This window comes from Piliocolobus tephrosceles, chromosome 18 (assembly GCF_002776525.5).
Source record: "Piliocolobus tephrosceles isolate RC106 chromosome 18, ASM277652v3, whole genome shotgun sequence".
Classification (NCBI taxonomy): domain Eukaryota; kingdom Metazoa; phylum Chordata; class Mammalia; order Primates; family Cercopithecidae; genus Piliocolobus; species Piliocolobus tephrosceles.
The window spans coordinates 4,306,109-4,327,668 of NC_045451.1; the positions used below are offsets into that span (position 1 = coordinate 4,306,109).

Here is a 21,560-nt window from a genome sequence, read left to right on the forward strand (position 1 = left end):
TCTGTTGATGGACACTGAGGTTACTTCCAAATCTTGGCTTTTGTGAATAGTGCTTCAATAAACATGGGAGTGCAGATACCTCTTCAATATACTGATTTCCTTTCTTTTGGGTGGATCCCTAGCAGTGAGATCACTGGATCATATGGTAGCTTTATTTTTAGTTTTTCAAAGAATCTCCAAACTGTTCCCCATAGTGGACCACCTAACCTATTCTTTATTTTTTTATTGTTCAGCTCTCTCATTAAATAGAAATTCCATAAGGATGAAGATATTTTTCCGTTGTGTTCTTCTCTGCTGAATCCCTGGAGCCTAGCATGTGTAAGAAGACACAGAATGCATATTCACTGTGTGAGTACCTTTTATCTTGTGGCATCAATGATCCAGGGCCAGAGGAGCATCCAGAAAAGGACAGCAGAGCCTCAGGTGCTCACCAGTGTCAAGGAAGGTCTGCGAATAGCTTTGATGCAAGCTGTTCATCTTCATTACTGGTACCTTTTGTGCCAACTACTAGAGGTACTTGTTACTTATTAGCAGAATGACTTTACACACTTCAAATAAATTAATGCGGCTTAATACCTGATGCAGTTGGTAGAAGTGAGATAGTCACATGCCAATCAAGTATGGAAGGGGAAAAATGGAGGAAGATGAAAGTGCAAAGAGAAAGAATTTAGCATTCATGATATGGAGACCTGTGTCTCACTTTTTAAAAATTTTGTATGTAAATATTTTTATTCTGAATGGTTCAGAGCATATTGTGATTCATTTTTAGGTACTTCAAAATTCATGCATTCGCAAATTTTTAGGACATTCTAGTTAATTTTCTAAATTAACTAGATGGGAGGGAACTAAGAGGATCCACAAGACAAAAGAATAAAAAATATTTTTTTCAAACAATGTGAGAACAATTTTGAAAGACAAGGTGATTCCTAAGCTGAAGTGAGACAAATTGTCAAGAAAGGACTTCATTGTGTCAAAATAGCAGGTGAGAAGAAGACAAACTTGGAAGTCATTGGTTTTAGCAATGAAGGAGCTCAAATAAAATAAATTATTTATGCCTATTTATAACATTTTAATTTTAATATGAATGCAAATTTATAGAAAATTTGCAGCAACACAAGAAACATTCAATGTTATTATTTATGTATTTATTTTAGATGGAGTCTTTCTCTGTCACCCAGGCTGGAGTGCAGTGGCACAATCTCCACTCACTGCAACCTCCGCCTCCCACGTTCAAGTGATTTTCCTGCCTCAGCCTCCCGAGTAGCTGGGATTACAGGTGCCCGCCACCACACCTGGCTAATTTTTATATTTTTAGTAGAGACAGGGTTTCACCATATTGACCAGGCTGGTCTTGAACTCCTGACCTAGTGATCCACCTGCCCTGACCTCCCAAAGTGCTGGGATTATAGGCGTTAGCCACCGCACCCAGCCCATTCATCGTTATTTACCCAGATTCACCAGTTTATATTTTACTATACATTTGCTTTATCAGTTGAAAGAAAGAGACAGGGAGAGATAGAGACAGAAAGGGAAAGAAATGGAAATAAAAGTAATTTGGCAACATTGAGTTCCTTTACCCCTAAATACCTGAGTGTGCATTCAACAAGAACAAGGGTTTTCTCTTATATGACCAAGGTACGATTATCCAAAGCAGAACATTTTAACATAGGAACAATATGATTATCTAATCCACAGCCTAGATGCAAATTGTGTCAACTGCCCCAATGATGTCCTTAAAACTGCCCCCTCCAGCCCAGGAATAGGCCAGATCCCACATGCATCTGCTTGTCATGTCTACTTCGTCTCCTTGCATCTGGAACTGTTGCTCAGCCTCTGTCTTTCTTCATCTTAACATTTTGAAAAGTACAGACCACTTACTCTGTAGATGTCTCTTCACTGGGGGTTGCTGAGGTTTCCTCCTGACTAGATTTCGGTTCTGCACTATGGCAGGAATTACACAGAAACGTATCCTTCCCATTGCAGCACATGAGGAGGCCCAGGATGTCACTGTCCCAATATTAGTATTGCTAACTTGGATCACTTATTTAAAATGAAATTCACCAGGTTTCTGAACTGTAAGGTTCTACTTTTCCATTTGTAATCAACAAGCAATTTACAGGGACATAACTTGAGACCTATTCCTCGTTTAACTTTCACCCACTGCTTTTAGGATCTATTGCTAATTTTCTCATTCCATCACTGCTTTGATCCATCCAGAAATCATTTGTACTTCAACACTGCACTTTTCCATTGTAGAATTTCCATTTATTTTTGTAACTTCTATTTCTCTGCTGAGATTCCTGGTCTGTCCACTTAGAATAACCAGGTTTTCCCTTAAGTCCTTGAACATACTTATACATGTTGTTTTAAAAGTCCTTGACTGCTAAATCCAACATCCAGATCAAATCAATGCCCATGTCTCTTGGCTCTGGGTAAAATCTTCTGGTTCCTGTGCATGTGTAATCATTTCTTATTAGACTACATCCTGTGGGTGCATACTCTAGAGACTTTGGATTCTGTTATGTTCTTCTAAAGCACATTAGTTTTTGCTCTAGCAGCCATTTAACTTGACTGAAAAATTCCAAACTGTCCTCCCCGCAGTGGGCAGGAGGGGACACTGCTGAGTCTCTAACCTTGCAGCTGTTGCTTTTCACAGGGAAATATGGGGGCTTCCCCACACACATGCAGTCCAGTGGTTACCCAGGGGCAGGAAAATGTGCCTGCACAGATTTCGTTGCTATCCTTTCTGTACCCTTGATTTCTGGAACTCCCCTTCCACTTTCGAGCTGCTATCAGCTTCAAACTATGCCCGGTGACTTCTCAAGCAGATAAGGGTACCAAGTTCTTCTTGAGTTCTACCATGCTGTGCATCTGGAACTGTTGCTCCAGTTGGTAGAACCCAAGAAGTTTTGGGAGTACCTTAAGGCAAGAAAAACAAGGAGAAGAAATGCAAATGGTACCCAATGAATTCCCATCTTTCAAGGGTTGCCTCCCCGGTTGCTGCCTCCCTTTCATTATTCTCCAATACTTTTGAACAGTTGGTTTTTATGTCTTGTCCAGACTTTGTTATCTGTGGGAAGGTTATTCTAGGGCAAGCTTCTCCACTATTATCAGAAGCAGAGCCTCTCTAATCATCTTTTTAAATCTAGAAATTCTCATGGTTTCTTAGAGCTTCAGGCTTCCTGTCAGTATTTTACATGACACTGTAAACTTTCCATCCACATTATTATTCTTTCTATGATATAGAATCCAGCCTTTATTCTTGAATTTCTTCTTACCACTTACCTGAGCGAAGCATCTCTGCATAAATTCTAAAAGCATATTTCCAGTGGTTCAAGCTGAAGTCATCTTCTTTAGCAAATGGGAAATCTAACAGGTATTGCAAATCACATAATTGGGGCTATGCAAACTTGGGTGTTAGAAAAAATGAACATCTCAGAAGGAAATCTCTCTCATCATATAACATATGCATATTCATATATATGTATAGATAATTTAGGAAAGCTGAGTTTATATAGCTGCAAGTCTATATGCCTAAGGAGAGTGTTAACTGAACTTTGTGCCAAAACTTTAAATATACCCGAGATACTTTTCCAAGTGTCTCCACTCTATTCTGTCAAAGCCACACAAATTTTTAAATAACAGTCCAAATATGCACTGTCCTCTTTTTACGTTTTCCTCAAAGCGCAGTTCACTGCCCCAAACCTTCCTGGAGGCAGACGAGTGCATGCATTCAAAGTGTACCCCAACCTGTGTGTGCATTTCTTGCTTAGTGCTTCCATTTCGTCAAAAGTAACATGACTCCTGCGTCCTCTTCCTTCCCCAGAGCATTTAGTCCTGGGTTACTGAGAGAAAATGCAATCTCTACGACAAAGCCAGCTCCACCTTCTATTGGTCCCCTACTGTTGGGTGAATAGTCCTCCAAATGCTGGCAGGAAGGGGACTGACTGCTAAGGAAGGAAATCTCAGGCACTTCCCATATCTGAAAGGAAGGCACAGGAAAAGCCTCCGGATGGAACCCAGACTGGATGAAACTGGGAAGATTTTGCTAGACAGAAATTAGAAATGCTCCTACAAAGAAACTGAAGTTCCATGAACTCTCTCTTGCCACCCTGCAATTTAGTGCCATACTCCACTTGTAACTCTAACCTAACAGTGTGTCATCTTTACCTTTTATGTTATTTATTTACAAGTGCATTTTCAGTATCAACCCCTTCATTCATTAATCCTAATGTGGCCTTTTCCAATGTCTACTTACCATTTTAAATACTTACTATAATTTATAGGGCTTTCTTGAACACATCCAAGGTATATTATATGAGGCTAGCTTAATGGAAAGTCTTGTATACCAAAGCAGGAAAAAAAAACCACATTTAATTTATGATGGCTTTGAATTTTGATCATAATTTACTCATGGAGACCTATTCATACAAAGCAATACCAATACAATTTTTCAGAAGCAATGAAAAAATGAAACAATAAATGCTGATCTTATTAGTTTTTTCCTGAAAGTTCAGACATATTCCATTCTGGGATCATGCAAATTATGCTTAACTGGAGAATACTTAGGTAATTATAATTTCTCTTGAGCTAATTCTATTAGCTTAACTTTTGGAAGCATTTTAGCTACTAGAATTTTCAAATTTACGTGTTTTTCTTTTCTCCTTAAAGAAATTATCAAGGGCTTGCCCCAGTTCAAGGTCTTAAAACACCAAAAGAGATAGATGTACATGGAATTAAGAAAAAATATCACTCAAAAAAATTATGACCAAAGAAGAATGATGTTTTGTAAATTCTTTCACGTCACCTCCGAATTTTAATCCACAAATTGGAGTCTGATTAAAAATAGGAGAAAACTCTTAATAAGGATTTTTGTAGGGTACGTAATACATCTAAAATTCCCCTCATGGAAGCCAGGCAGTCTTTCTTCCAACAAGATGGAATCAATCATTTTTTAGGGCTCACCATAGTAAAGCAAGTTCATATAGTAAGTGAAAGATACCTACATTAAGAAGACAAGGTTCTTGACTCAATGGGCTTAGAGTTGAAAGGAAGATGAGACTTCTAAGAAGACAAACCACTCCTGGGCAGCTAGAGGCTGCAGCAAGTACCTCCAGGACACTCCACTCAGCAGGCAGGCTGGGGAAGCCCGGAGGAAAAAGAGTCTCCTCAGACACCAAGAAAGGCTTCTTGAAGGAGACTGTGTTTGAGCTGGGATTTGAGCAGGAGAATTGACTGTCCCAGAGTGAAGGACTCATATAAGCAAAGGACACAAAAGGGGAAACATTAAGGGACAGTCCCCAGGACCAGAGGGAGGCTGTATAAGGTGAAAGGTTTGGCACAGCTACAGGTAGATTAGGACGGGGAATATGGGGCCTAGCCAATACTTTGAAATGTTTGGGCTTCCTTTTGCAACCTGCGAGCACCCCTGGAAGGTAGAGGGTTGGCTGAGCGTGAGAGTAACATGATTTAGACATGGGCGTTGGGCCATGCTATGGAGATAGCTGGGCCGCTGAGTGACCATCGCAGCCATGTGTGCCCTTCAGCAGCAAATGAGGGTCCAGATTAGTGCAGAACTCTGGGATATTAAAGCGGGGTGGGAAGGGTACATGAAGCCAGAACCAGCAGGAGTGGGAGGAAGGGGATGGCCAACAATGACAGCGGCCAACTAGATGGCTGGTGACACCATTCAACAGGAGCAGGGAGATCACAAAAAGGTGGAGGCGGAGGTTTGCCAGGCAAATGGAGTGCCTGGGGGTGCCAGCGGCTCTGAGGCTGACTAGGAGAAGCTCTACGCGCGGTCTGCAGGCGGATGATCACGAATCTGAAGGTAGTGAATAAAACACAAAAGGGAACGTAGAAGACATCATACGACAGTCAAGAACAGATGCAGGGGAATCCATTGTTCAAGGGGAAGAGCAGAGAACAAGGAGACAAAACAGCGAAAGCGGGGTCCCACAGACAGGGTCACGGTGCAGAGAGGGGTGCACACGGCCTGAGAGTCTGGGGGAACAGAACGCTACTGACATAGTGCATGGCTTCTTAACAGCCTCACTGCATGGCTGCCACAGAGGCAGGCAGAGTCCTCCCAACAGTGAACATGTGTCTGTGTGTGCCTGGGGCCTGCACGGGAACTTGAGACTTGGAGCTGGAACTAGGTGGCAGAACTGAGAAAACAGAGTCAGGCGTGAAGCTCACAGTAAGGACCAGACAATCCAAGGAGGACTGAGATCCAGAAAGAGAACCCGAGAGCAGGGATGTGCTTCACGAGCAAGCCTAATGAAGAGGCTCCGAAAGCCAGGGAGTGATGAAGAGGGAAGGGATGCAAGCCAGGTTCTTTCTGGCAACGTGCAGCCTCCAAACCCCAGTTCATGAAAGGACCAGCTTTACTGTCTGATGCACAGTCTTCGAATTTAGCAATAACCTCTACCAACCAACCTCCGTTTCCAGGGATGATGCTGGCTGTTCCTTCAGAGGTGTCGAACCGACGTCCTGAACTCCTCTGCACTGACAGGGACGCCGTAGACCCCTCAGAGGGAAGGAATCCTGCCTTTTCATTCCAGACGCAGTGTATGCTGACAGCTCTCTTCACAAGTCCAAAGTTGAAATCACTTCTATGGGCTTGAAAAGTCTCCTTTTCTATGACAGATTAAAGAAAAAATTTTCTTCCATCAGAAAAAAAAAAAAAAAATAGGGCTTACACTCTATTTTTAGGGGCAAAATAGCAGCAGCAGCTGAAAGTAAAAACCTTTGGACTCTCACAATCCCATATATAAAGCAATAAGATTCTCTAATAAAGCGGGTTAACGGGATAAACTAGACCAAGTCTCTAAATACCGAGGACCCATGGAGGGAACAGGTTCATTTAACTAAGACTCTAATCAGAGGCCACTGATTAATCTTAATCCTACAAATCATTCACTGCGACTCAGCCCATAAACTGCGGGCTCTTTCATTCTCATGCCTCATAATAGGTGTGGGAGGAGCCCAGCTGACATAAGAAGACTGTGGCATGACATCATAAAAATCACCAAGTGGCATTGTTAAACACCCACACACGGTTATGATGCCGCGCTGCTATGCTGAGCACAGCACGCACACTCAGGAGTGATCTCTCCATTGCTTCTCTGCTGCGTGGGTCACAAGGCTTCTCATTAGTTATCCAAGTCCTCGTCTAATCACCAATGCTTCAGTCAAAAACCAGGGCATGTGAGAGTTTATATGGGAAACAGGACATCTAAACCTGGAATAAGGGAAGGGAGGAAAAGGAGGGAGAAGTGGGGAAGGTAAGACTCATCTTATTCATTTTGTTTTCTATCACCTGGTACTTCCCCTGGTCTTAGCGGGCACATGTTGCACTGGCACATGCTTCAGGCTGTAGCCCAAGGCTGGTTTAACCTACTACAGGGTTTAAGTTTTCAAAAAGAATTTTCAGCAGATGCACTAAATATGGTCAAATATTTCAGTGTTGTTCCTAATTATTTGAAGTTAACTATCTAAAATCCACTGACTATATATTACCTTCACCCAGGTCTTCAGCCCCAGCTGATTCATAGGGCTGTTTAGAATTTAGAATTAAAACCCAATTTAGCATTTAGCATTAAAGCACTAAATTAAATTCTAATTTAGCATTTAGAATTAAAACCCAATTTTCCTTCCTTAATCCACAGACAACCCCAACCACACTTAAAGGACAGCGAAGAAGCCGCAATCCCTTCCCAGCAAATAGTGCTTCTTATCTTACAGAGCAGGTTCACATCTTGTCACTTCACTTTGACCTCCTGGTTATCCTGCCTATTTTGTAGGAAAGGAAACTGGGACCTACAAAGGTTGGGTCAATTGCCCTAGATCATGTGGAGGGCAGTTGGTGCAGCCAGAATTTAAACCACCTTGGCTCTGTCTCTGGTCCTCATAGCTTCTCTACCAGAACTACAGGACAGGAAGAGCTAGAAAAACCATTCCAGAGCTCAACTGTAACTGAGCATAAACTCTGAGCTCATTAGAAAACTAGAAAATTACATCCTTTTGCTCTTGTTCACAACTTTTAAGCTGTACTTATCCATAAAGAGGAATCACCATGTGTATAGATTGTTGTAACCTGATCTGCGTATGATTATCAGCAAAATAAACATGATTATGGTTGTTTTTCCCCCTCTACGTCTAGTTGGCAGAGAGAAACTTCGTCCTTCCTTGGCACCCCTCTCAACTGTCAGAGACAAAGCTGTCCCTCCGAGATGAGGTCTCTTTCCACCCCCCACACCCCGCTGTCTTTTAGCAGCTGGAAGTTTGAGGCCTGTAGGAAATTGAGGAGTAATTTTTAGTCTGTGTTTTTTTTCCTTTAAATCACCAACTCTGAGATTTCTAGGTGTTACTCTGCGTGTGTGTGCTTCACAATATCAACTTTCACAACTTGGGATCTGCTAGAAAATGGGCTTCCGAGCTCCCTTCCTGTCCCTCCACGCAGGTCTCAAGCCTCCTCTGTCTCTGCTCCCTCTGCATGTTTCTGCCTTTCCCTTGTCCACGGCCTTGGTGGGACCCGCCATTGTTTGCTCTTCTTTCTAGAGAATGAGTCTTGTCTCCAACTAGGTGGGAAAAACCGCTCAGGACAAGACCATCAGAACAGCACTCGGTTACTGACTTGTATGCTGTGCATATGTTCACTGTTCACATAATAACAGATATTTTACGAGTCATACTGTGTGTCAAGCACAGCACATACTGTCCTGGGCACTTACTCAACACCAGCACTGTGGAGCACCCATCATGAGTTTCTGTGGGCTGGGACTCACAACTCTGTGCATCTCTCTTCATCAGGCACCTTGTCAAAAGCCATCCACAGTATGGGGATAACGCAGCAAGTATCTGGTGAACGTGTGTGTATTAAGTACCACTGAATTTTCCCCTCACTGAACACCATTTACAAACAGAGGAAGATCTGTGAAAATTCCCATGAGGCAGCAGAGAAGCATCCAGAGGCCACCGCACATGTCTCATGGCCACTCTCCACCCTGTGATGGCGGTCTGCACAGGGCTTCTTTCTGGGGTGGCTCCCAAGTAACCTCCCTTCAGCTTTCCCCCTGCTGTTCTGTGGTGCTTGTCTTCCAGCAGAATCTCTCTCACTTTAACAATTAAATGGACAACCCAGGAAACCTACACTTGGAATTCAAAGAAATGTTAGACTCCTATGGAGTGTCTCATTAGGTTAAAGGAAAGTTACGGAAAAGTCTGATGGGAAAATAAGTTTCTACATTTTGCTTAGGGCCCAAAAAGAATCCCAGATTTTGTTTCCATTCAAGTGCATCTAGTAGTATTTATTTTGATTCAGGGAGATGCAGTTCGTTTTTAGCATTCACAAAAGCTTCTTGACATCAGATCCAAAGCCCGTGCCGTGGAGATACGGTTAAACATTCTCACGCAGCATCACTGAGCCGGAGAGCAACCTGAGAAACCTGAGAACTCTACGTGTGGGAAGATTCCATCCGGCTTCATAAAATACTACCTGGACCTGAGAACTCTATGTGCAGGAGGATTCCATCTGGCTTCGTAAAATACTACCTGGACCTGAGAACTCTATGTGCAGGAGGATTCCATCTGGCTTTACAAAATAACACCTGGATCTTCAAGGTTGGCAAAGAAGAGAAAAGCTCCTTGGGAACTTAGTTACTGGGTCTCACAGCACAAGCTCTGTGTCCTCAGAGTCGCCGCCATCAAGGAGGCCTCTCACTGGTCAATGCTGCGGCCTCTACGTGGACCAGTGTGTGTCCACAGCTCCTCCCCGGTTCCCCATAGCACAACTGGGAACATTTAAACAAAACTCTGCAGGAAAGGGAGGGATACTCAAGGGGAATTTGCTGCAGAAGGAAGCACCTACCGCTGTGAGTTTACGGGTCTTTAACAGAAGTATCACTGCAGAGCTATGGCCCTACAAAGCACTCTTTTGCCCCTATCTCCTGTGAGTGTGCGGTCTCTCAAACCCAGATTCTATGAAGTTTAAGATGAGACCTCAATCCAGAGCTCATTCTTTCTCAGTTCTGACCAAGACAACCTCTCAATTCCAGTTCCCAATCTGAGGAAGAGCCGCCCCTTTCAGAAAAGGTACTGGGCCCTCCCCTTGGGCATTACATCAGTATACAGGCAAACGATCTCTCCCCTACACAGAGAGCCTCTTAACACAGATGCAAGGATGCCTCCAAATGCTTTAAGTCTAGGTGCACCTGCAACAGCTACAAACTCAACATACCCAGGCAAATTCAATACTGCACTCCTAGAAGAAAGTTTATTTTCCTTCATTACAGGACAGAAGCAAAAGTTGCAACAAATTTCACCACTCATGAACCATTTTCCAATGTGCCAGCAACAGACGCCGTTGATAGACACCCCATTTGCAGAGGTGATGGGGTGATCAATGGCTTCTGAAAAGAAAGTTTATGACCCAGTTATATATCAGAAAGGTTAAAGTCCTAAGACAAAATTTCTGGAACATCTTCTCCTGTAGCACAGGGTTCCTCTTAGTGTTTCTGACTGTGAAGAGGAGATGGATGGGAGCAGGCAGGTGGTATCTCCTTCCTCCGTTTTGATGTCCACCGTTGCTTCTTTATTTCCTTTTCCTTTTTCCATTTCTTTTTTTTTTTTTTTTTTACATTTTAAAAGTAATGGTCTTAAAGTTCTTCAGTCTTAAACAAATCATAGAAGGCTTTAAAAGTTGATTTTGTGCATTTTGTATGTCATAGTTATAAGTGGATTTGAAGTCCTTATAATACTTTATAAATTTCATCAATCAACATCCAGGTAGGTAGAATCTTAGATACATGATGATGGTTATGAATTAATACTAGGCCGGTGTGTGCTGGGTTTGTCTCCAGGCCTTGGGTGAAGGCTGCGATGGGGTGCATGACATGACTCAGGAGGCACTCGGTGGGAAATCAGGAGAGGCAGTGGTAACACAGCACCTCAAACATCTCAGGGCAGCTGGTCTACACCAGGTACACAGTAGGCATGAGGAGTGCAAAGATGGGAGAGGCAGGGGCCCACACCTCAGGGAGCACCTGGATACAGAGACCGTCCCTGTCCCCTCCATCCTCAAGTCTTGATTTCTTCCGTCTCTCTCAGGTTGGAGGTTAACTTGCTGCTGAAGAGATTTCAACAGCATGGGAACTTACATATAATCTGAATAATCGAAAGTAAAAGAGTTCATCTTCTGGGTCCTACTTCTGCTATTTTCATCCACTGCTTCCTACCCATGTGCTAAGCATTTTCATGCAGCCTCACGTGTCTTTTCAATAAGAAAGCCAGTTGTTAACTAATTCACACTTAGGTGGGCTGTTAAACCATAAAATGTTGACGAGGAAAACAACACTTAATAATAAATCATATCATGGTAACGTTTCTATAGCCAGTAGGAAAATGGTTTCAGGTGTGAATAATTCTCACTACTTCATGGATCACACAACATAGATACTGTTCATTAATGACTCTAAAGTCAATACAGGACGTGAAACTGTAAGGAATTCCTTCCTACTATTGTCCAGGCAGTGAAATGGGACTTTTTTTTCCGTTTGGCCAGTGTTCACTGGTTCCACTACGTTTCTGATCAGATCTTCACATTTAATTTCTTCTTAGGTATTCATGCATCTGGGAGTTCTTATTTACTGGAGACTCAGTATCTCCTGTTTGCAGGCAGTGACTGGGTGTTCAGTGAGTCCAGATATCTCTGGATGGATGCTGTGGATAAGCTTGGTGTCCAGTGGAATCTGTCTCATGCACAGAGGATGAAAATCCGAAAGCTCACATGGGTTCCAGCACAACAGATAGCCTGTCCCACTAGAGTTGTGTTAGGCGAGGTGGGCACATTTGTGTCATCTGTCACAACTATTGACCCCTCTCTTTTCTCGGTAATAGCAGATACACTTGCCTATCGCCACGTGACTTGGGGGAGCTGATCCACTACCAGGCTTGGCCTGTGGCTTGCTTTGCCCACAACAGCATGAGCAGTGTGATGTGCAGCATATCTGAGCAGAAGCTTTAAAAGCAATTGTGTGGTTTGGTTCTTCCCCTTGTACTTCTCATCTTCCATGAAAATTGCCTGTTCCCCCAGATCTCTGCTCCTTAGCCTGAGTCCTGGAATGAAAAGACACAGTGTCACAGTAGTGAGATATTTTAAACAAGAAAGAAACGTTCGTTGTTATAAACCACTGAGATTGGGGGGTTGTTGTCACTACAACACACCTACTACAACATGATATGGGCACTAGGACAAGGGACATGCATTTCATCCCTTGTCACAATGATTTTAAAAATCCATTACTATGCACAGGACTTGGCGTGATACAGGCATCAGGCAGACAGGATAACAAGTGGACTGGGATGCTTCCAAAGTGTTTAGGGATTTCAACAGTCCTTTCAGTTGAAGGAAGACTGATCCTCCACCCCACACAAGAACATTATTAGTGTGAAACTCTCAAGTGCTGTATCCTAAACACACCCCCTTAATAACGGAAAGAAATCCTCCCTCCTCTGAATTAAATAAACCTACGTTATTCATCAGATTTCTATATAATATTGCTCCTACTTGTATGTGTAATCATAAAATAATTCATAAAGTTTCAGGTCAAGGAAAGAAAAGTAAATATTCCATTTTTAGTCCTGACATGGACACCCCTAATAAAATGTAGTCACTAATAAGAATCTTGTTGATTGTATTTGCTACTTATTTTTAAGTGTCAGTGGATTAATACTATAACATGGTTTTTCTTGGTTGATCAGAAATGATACCTGTACATTCAGAGAAGTCATAACCCAATAGCTAGAAGTGTCAGATTACGGCTATGGGTGGTCTTCTCTTTTGTACTGTTGAATGAAGAGAGACAAAATGGTCAAACCTTCTTGAAGTAATGCGTTGCAAAGAACAGTTCAACCTGAGTGGTAGATTTGAGAACTAAAGGATAAAGCAGCTACAGACAACAGCTAACAGACTGACTATGTTCTGCCTCCATTCCAAAAACATGTCACTAAAATGACAGTGTCTTTGCTGATTAAGGCTATTAGTAAAAAAAAAAAAAAAAAAAAAAAAAAAAAATTGGACTTAAGTCTCTTGTACACTCGAAATTTACAGGTGATGGGTGAATTTCACTTATCACAGTAGAAATACTCGAGCCAATCAAAACAGAGGTGTACACAGCACAAGTAATTTATTAATTCACTGTTCTTTCCTGAAATGGGCTTGAGACAGTGCTATTGGCTCCATATTTTCTGGTTGCAAAGTTTAAAGAAAAGGGCACGAGAACCACGAGACGTCCCTGAGGCCAGAGCCCCATCCCATCACCTTCTCGCTGTTTGCCCATAAGCAAAGTGACTTCTCCAAACCTCTTCATGCTACACAGGACATCCCGCTGGCCTCACAACCTGGCTGGAAAGATGAGGGGTGTGGTGTGATCGCACCTGGCACAGCCCTCACCCCAAGAAGGGTCACTGGGGCTGCCTCCCTCTTCAGGTCCCTTTAAATTAAATGTTTCTGTTCTATAGAAACACATTCATCTCCTAATTCTATTTCCAAGGTGTTTCTCCTTCCACATGAATCAGTAAAGCCTCTTTTTACTCTTAAAGTTAAAAGGACAACCTCTGTAACTGATTTCTCTAGGACATTAGGAGAGCCACACCAAATGCTCTGAGATTGCAGAGGTGCAGGGAGCAGCTGGTTTTGGTTGAACCCTCACCGGACATAATGACATATGTGTAAAACCTCTGGGAAGTCCTGTAGGAAAAAAGATTGATTAATTTGTGGGGCGGGGGGGGGGCGGGATTTGCAAGAAAAGTGTAGCATATTTTTAGTACAGCATTTTAATTTTCATAACTGATCTGATCTCACAGTAAAACTTACTGACCTCAATTAGTGAGAACTCAAGTCTTTTACTGAATTCTCAAGTCCTATTTTGATAAACTAAGAACAAAATATTTCTACATAACATATAGAGATATAATTTACATACTGTAAAATGTAGCCTTAAGTGTCCAATTCAGTGGTTTTTAATATACTCACAGAATTGTGAAACCATTACCATAACTAATTTTAGAATACTTTTATAACCCCATAAAGAAACCTCATGCCCATCAGCAGTCACTCCTTCCTCCCCATCCCTCAGACCCTGACAACCACCATCCTGTTTCTATGACTTTACCTATTCTGGAAATGTCAGATAAATTGAATCATACAACACGTGGTCTTTTGTGACTGGCTCTCACTAAGTATAATGTTTTCCAGTCCATCTTTGTTGCAGCATGTGTCTGCCTTCACTCCTTTTTGTGGCTGACTAATATTCCACTCTACGGATCTATCAAATTTTGATTATCTCTTCATCACTTGGTGAACTTTTGGGTCATTTCCACCTTTTGACTATTAAGAGTAATGTCGCTCTGAACATTTGCGTACAAGTTTTTTTGTGGACATACGTTTTTACTTCTCTTGGGTATATCTCTGTGAGCAGAATGGCTACGTTGTATGATAACCCTATTTAATATTCTGAAGAGCTGTCAGTCTTTTTCAAAGTGTGCCAGCTCAGTTTCTTTTGATAAAAAAACAAACAAACAAACAAACTGGAGGTTAAATGTTCAGTCGATGCAAAGCCCTGCCAAAGATGTTCAGTGACTCAGATGACAGTCTTTGAGGTGCTCATTGAGTCAAATTCCTGTCTCCCTGCTTCCCCATATCCCTCTCCAGGATGCCTCCCTGTCTCAGGAATAAGGGGTCTCAGCCTCCCAAAGCACCCTACGAATGCCCACTGGCCTCTCTCACACAGCTGTTATGCTGACTTCTGGGTGGTGGCCCTGCTGGGTGGGCAGCTTTGGCTGGACTGCTGGGGATCAAGCCGGTCCCCCAAGGAATCCAGACTCTGGCTGTCCAGTTGTGAAGGCTCTGTTGTCTCTTTGTCTCAACCCCAATCACTGTCATATTGGTTTTCAAATGTAATCTGGGAGTCCCTGAGGTGTTTTCAGGGATCTAAAAGCTCAACATTACTTGTATGATAACACAAGACATTAGTACTATGTGCAGTGGGGTTTTCCAGAGCCTGCATGAGGTTAGGTATTTCGAAAGACTCAGTGCAGAAGCAGATAAGAAAACCCAGTTGCCTTCTATTAAGCTGGGCATTATAGAGGTTTGTAAAAATGTGAAATAGTCCCGCTCGTCTCACAATTTTACTTTCTTCTGGACATGGAGTTGAGCTGAACAAAGGCTTCTCCCACAGGCCCTGCAGCCTTCCCCAAGCTACACATGGAAGTTGGGCAGCTAGTCCCAAAGTTACTGGGTATCTTATATTATTCTGACATTCCTGTCATGTTCCCCACCCTGACCCCACAGAGCTCCACGTGGGAGAAACACTAGGATGAAATCTTTCACTTTTCTGACCCTCCCTGATCACAGAGACCTTGCACACGCCACCTCCTCCGCTCCCTCCACTCCTGACTTGTGGCCACTGCAGATGTCCGGCCAGCCAGACCCATATCTCATGGTGGGAGCCATAGGAGAGTCTGCAGCTCAGAATCATAGAGGGGAAAGATTTGGTTTCAGCGCCCCCCAAATACCGTCACTCTGCACTTCGTTTATCAAGTGCTTCCCAAATTCATACAACCTCCTTTCTTAAAAATAACCTGTTAATATCTTGGGGTTCCAGGTTTATGCAGAATGCTGTAGAAAGTATTGCCATTAGGAATTACACTTGTTCCTTAGTGACTACAGACTTTAGATATTTCTGGAAGTTCCTCATGGGACCTAAAGCTGGTTTTGGTTTTGTATTTGTTTTACCTAAGTTAGTCACATTTACAGGAAAACTGCTTCATGATCAACCCAAATAGAACAAAATAATCTCCAAATTCAGACTCTAGAGAAGTCCAGGTGCTTCCATGCACTTCACACGTTATGAAATCCTAATTAGGAGAAGAATATTGTTCATGCTCTTAGGATTCCCGTTAAGAATGGCTCACTGGCTTCTAATTTTCCTGTGGAAGTACTTCTCTCTCACTACTAGCAGTGGTGGCATTTGTGGAATATCACAAATACCTGTGGATCCCCAGGCCAGCGGATCTCCAGGCAGGGCCCGAGGATCCTAAAACTGGAGGATCCTGGAATAAGGGCCAGGAAAGCTCCCAATATTTCTTTCTGCTCCATCGTTTCCAACTCAGTTTTATTGTGTTAATGCCTGGATAACAGCCCCAAACAACTCCTTGGCTTCAAACGTAGGACAAGCATAGAAGTAAAGAAAGAATGGAGACCCAGTACTCCAGCGACTTTCTTTAGTCACTTACTCCTCAGCCCAGTGAGGAAGCGCCCAGGTTTCCACCTAAGCAAATGCCTCCTGATGGCCCTTTTGCAACATTAAAACATCATTTAATCAAGCAGTACAGATCTAAGTATATTTTATTCAAACCTAATTATTTAAAAATCCTTACTATCTCCAAATGATGCACAGAGTAGCTCTCTAATGATGTTGTATGTTGAAGACCACTTTGAATCTAAAAAAAGAGAGACAGAGATCCTGATTTTGTAGTGAAGATGCAACGACATATATTTCAACAATAATTAAATCCACCAATTCCACTTCTTTATAACTGGAATAAAGACTGTAGCAGCATTAAGAAGTCCCATCTTTCTCCTTTTCCTTCTTGACTTCTTCAAGGCTAGAGGCCTATTAGCTGACAGACTAATAGAATGCAAATATGATACAATCCAATTAGCTCCAGCTTTGAAACAGAAGGGTGGCTAAGTACCTGCTCTCTCTCAATGCAATACTCCAGCAGCAAGGCTAGTCCAGTTTCTCCCATCAACAGTCAAGCCCTGACCCTAAGCTTGACTACTTTCAGCTCCATCCTACGTTCTTCAATGGTGCCTAGCCCTATGTTACCAGTACATGGATGCTGGGATTGGGGGAAGGGAGCTGGAAGAACCAATCTAATTAAAACAACTTTTGCTTCATCTAGTTAACAGCAGGTGACACTGAGTTCTCTCCTTCCCACGTATAACATGAAAGAGGCATTGTCCTTCCCTGTGAACACAATCTGGAACCAGAGAGAGCCACCAGCCACAGAAACGATAAGGCCCCATATTAACTATTTTCTCATTTGTTAGCTTAAGGAGATCATTTTCTTCCATTTTTCCACTTCTTGAAAGTATATCTACAAGTTTTTAGCCAAGAATTTTCAGATATAGTTGGTTTGGGGATCACATATTTAATTTGCTATGTGTTTATTTTTTTTCTTTCTGAGAAAGAAGAAGAATGCTAAATAAACCTCAACTTCAGCGCTCCTGTTATTCCAATGGCCATCACCTTGACTAGATTTATTTTCATTGATTTTGTTTATGGTCTTTCAGCCAATTATCAGTCAAGATGCTTTCATAAAAGACTGTGAAATTCAGAATAAAAGGCACAAAACTTATTGCTATGAATTGTAACCTCTGATAAACCAATGATATATGGCATGATTTGAGAAAAATTTTGTTGGCACATTGCCAAATGTATTTTTGACCACTAAAAAAATCAGTCAGTGATGTATATGCTCAAATCACAGTGGAACACTGAAGTCATACTGGTCACAGATCTCTTTGATAATTCACTGGGCTTTTACTTATTGTATTTAAAAGCCATGAGAAACCTGAGAAATGATCCAATCTGGCACCCTCAAGTTAATAGGGAACTCGGTTTCATAGAATTCTCTGTGAATCTGCTTTTAATTTACATTGATACTTCAAATTCTACATGGCAGATCTCAAGAGTTGTTTTAGATGCATTACCTTTTCCCCAACTAATTTTATAACTCAATAAAAACCATAGTTCTGGTTTTACTTCTGAAACATGACCTTAAATATATAAACTTATTTATCTTAAACAAAATTAATTGTTTGACAAAGAGTTAGCTGCTTGTAGCATGAAGCTTGAAAAGCCAGACACTGTAAATAGTAGCTGTAATTATTTCCTTTTTCAGTCTGAAAATGAACATCATATTCATGTTTGTTCACATTGCTGGTTCTCTTCCATGTGACAGTGTTGCTGAGGAATCATAGCAGGATACAAGGGGTTTCTGAAGACTGGAAAAAGGCAAACAGCATATTGTGGAAGTAGGTAAACAATAACCTTAGCCATTAAAAAAATGCTATATATTTCAAAAGTGGGTAAACAATAACCTTAGCAGTTAAAAAAAAAATACTAGAACATTCATCAAGCAATCAATCTGTAGCCACCTAGGAGAGTGTGCAGGCTGGGTAGCTATCAAATTACTTTGTAAAAAGGAAATTAGGCCAGAGGAAATTAAAATCCATCCGTGATAGAGCACGGGGCCACATAGATAGACAGAGTGAACCATGTATACTGCAACGACCTCCTTCTATCTGAGGTCTCTCCATGAGACAGGATGAGCACTTCGTCAGCGAGAGCCTGCAAATCTCTAATCGCCTCTGAGAGCCAGTGACATGGGACCCTGTGATAGGTAAGCCATTTCATAATGAGTCCCTCCTGCTCTTTTAGTAAATAACTCTCTTGGGAAGAAAGCCAAGAAATCTCAGCCCTTCTTTGAGTTTATTTCTAGAGTGATTCCAGTTGTGCTTGGCTAATGTCTCTATGTATCAACAGACAGGTGTACAATAGGCTGGAAACGTTTTCAGAGGCTTATATTTAAACTGGAAGGCACATTAATTTTATTTTTCTTTCCACAGGTAAAAAACTCCTTCTTTCTCCCACTGTAGGCTTTTTGTGTTTTCAACATACCCAGCCTCACTTGGAAAAATAAAAATAAAAATAAAGCACCCACTCACATGAGCAGCCAAGTTTCAGATACCAGCAGGCACGGGCTCTTCCAAATGTCTCCTGCTCTGGAGATGTTCGCAGTCCTCAAATCAAATCTGAAACAAACAAGCAAATAAAAAAAATTTAAAACTTACTACCAAATATCCGAGGAATAAGACTTAAACTCTATTTGGAAATTGAATTTCTTCCATAGTCAATCAATATTTAATAAAGAGAGAAAAGGAGCTCATTACAAAGACCATCTTGTTTCTCCACAAGTCATCTATGTGAGATTCCAGAATTTCAGGGCGATAAGTTCTTAATTGGAACATTACATATTCTCTTTGCAGCCAGTAAGCACGCATCACTTCATGAGAAAGCACCGCGGCCAACATTTCTCCTGCTCTGCTCCGGGTTTCAGTGAAGGGCAGGCCTGGAAGCACCTTGGGAAACAAGGTAGAGCCAAGCTAACCCCGGAGAGCCGCTGAGCTTACGGAGAGTTGAGTGATTACGCAGGCATAGTCTTGAGTTTTATTTTCAGTTTGAGTACTGCTAACTAGTCTGTACAGTCACAGGCTTACTGGAGGGAGTGTATTCTACATCAGCTATATTCTGTCTTCCTTAGCAGCACTTAATGAGTCGACTAGAAAGCTGTTCCCAGCCAAGCCAATATCCTATGAGTTATAAATGACATTTCATGCTCATATGCAGATTTCCTGCACTGAAGTGAATTATTTACAAGGTTGGGCTTACGGATTCCAACGATCAGCTGCCTGAGATTTACACCCACCCGTTCTCTCTGCTGTCTTGCCGGGAGACTGTGACGGTTCCCACTGCCCTTTAACATCTGAAGCTTTCACGGGAGCTGCCCTTCCTGCGGCAGGTGCTCCCTCGCTTGAGATGGCAACTGGAAAGGCCGTGCACCCCAGGAGCTAGAAGGTAAACTAAGGCTCTCCTAGAGTTGCTTCTCCCTGCCCTGGGAGGATGCTGTCTGCATGTAAATGCACAGGAGGAGCACCAGGAAGAATTTAAATTCTGGGGAGGCCTTCCTGCCCATTAACAGTGATTTTATTACCTTGGGTTTTAGCTAATTAGTTTAATAATTTCTTCCTGAATGTGTGAAAATCCAAATTTTCTCCTAAAGGAAGCTCTGTGTTCAGCAGTGTGCTCTGTCCGCTGTGGAACAGAAGAACCAACATGTCGTTTCTGCCTCCCAGAAACTCCAGGGGTTGAAAAGCCTCCCAACTTACAGCAAGGATGATGAAAATAGAAGTAAGAGTTCGGCACCAGACAAATCCACCAATGGAACAAAAAAAGCAGCACAGAAACCAAGTTAGGTACACAAGGGCCTCTAATCTATGATAAAATCAGCATTTAAAATTAGTGAAAAGAATGGTTTCTTAAATATGTTGAATGAGAACAACTGACTATGCATTGGAAAAAGTAAAATGAAGATCCCTACCTTATATCATCAACAAAAATAAATATATGTTAAATCAAAGACCTAAATGTAAAAATAAAAAACAAAGGAATACTGGAAGAAAATATGGAGGAACATTTCCGTAGCCTTGCAGTGAGAGTAAACAAAATGAAAGAAGGGACAAAATGACATATTTGGTTACCAAATTTTATAAACTTTTTCCCAGTAAAAACCAGACTAGACAAAATTAAAACATAAGTGACAAACAAGGGAGGGAAAACATTTACAACTGACTATTAATATCCCATATTCAGAGAAATCCAACTCATTGAAAGAAAATGACAGACAATACCCTAAAGGGATAAAGAATACATATAAGCAAAAAAGAAGTACGCACGGCAAATAAATCTGTGAAAAGATGCTCAACCTCAGTATTGATTAAAGGAATAAGGAAATGAATAACAACAAAATAGTTTCTGCCAAATCTGACTGTTAACATGTCATATATTGTTAACATTGATTGCTGTCGAGGCTGTGAAAAAATAGGCAGCTTCATAATTGTTGGCAGGAACAACCAACTGCTACAAACATTTTGGGGGCAGTTTGGAATTATCTAATGAAATATATTTGCATATCCTTTGGCCATGCCATTTCACTTTTATGGATCTAACAAAAAATCAAATAAAAACATTATAAAGGTATATGTACAGGAATTTTGATTGAGTACTGTAACAGTAAACATTGCCTGCAGCCTAATATCTACCAGTAAGAGATGCTTTCATGAATTATGATAAGTTCATAAAATGGAATGCCATCCTCTCATTAAAATCTGTAAACAACCAAATTTCCATCAATAGGGGAATGGTTAAATAAATTGTAGTGCCGCCATTAAGTTGAATGTTACGTAGCTACTAAAGAGAATGAGACCGAGCTGTACGTAGATGAAAAGATGTCTTTGCTACCTCAAGTGAATAACGTTGTAGACAAATGATAGATACTATAGATGAATAAGCAGATGATTGATGGATGATTAGATGCATCCTATATAACGTTTAGTTCCGTCTGTGTGTATCTACGGAAGGAAAGGACCCTCAGAGTTTTCAGTGGCGGTGATCTCTGTGAGTAAGGACGTTTATTTTGTGTGCAGCTAGGAGCTTCACTATCATCTCACATGTTATTCCGCCTGGTGGTGTGAGCACACTCCCAGGCAAGTCAGGATGCTCATCTTCCCCAGGACCGCAGATGTTGTCACATGTCAGGGCCGTCCATTCTGGCATCAGCAGAGACTCCCAGCAGCAGAGACCTCTCCCTCTGGCTGGGAAGCCAGTCACTGGATCAGGGACCCATCAGCCCCACTCCTGCTCTGCAAACTC

General features: G+C 41.8%; 1 protein-coding gene and 1 long non-coding RNA gene across 2 annotated transcripts; both read left to right on the forward strand.

The window, feature by feature from the left end:
• Positions 1-246: 246 nt before the first annotated feature.
• Positions 247-4,483, forward strand: LOC113225017. Its single transcript, XR_003309631.1, has 2 exons — positions 247-348; positions 3,827-4,483. It is a non-coding gene; the product is annotated as an uncharacterized LOC113225017 (long non-coding RNA).
• Positions 4,484-6,452: 1,969 nt separating this feature from the next.
• On the forward strand, positions 6,453-18,107 carry SMIM21 (small integral membrane protein 21). The gene is given in 4 exon segments (XM_026455193.1): positions 6,453-6,570; positions 9,625-9,875; positions 17,971-17,994; positions 17,997-18,107. Coding segments are annotated over 4 exon segments (504 nt in total).
• The last annotated feature ends 3,453 nt before the right edge of the window (positions 18,108-21,560 follow it).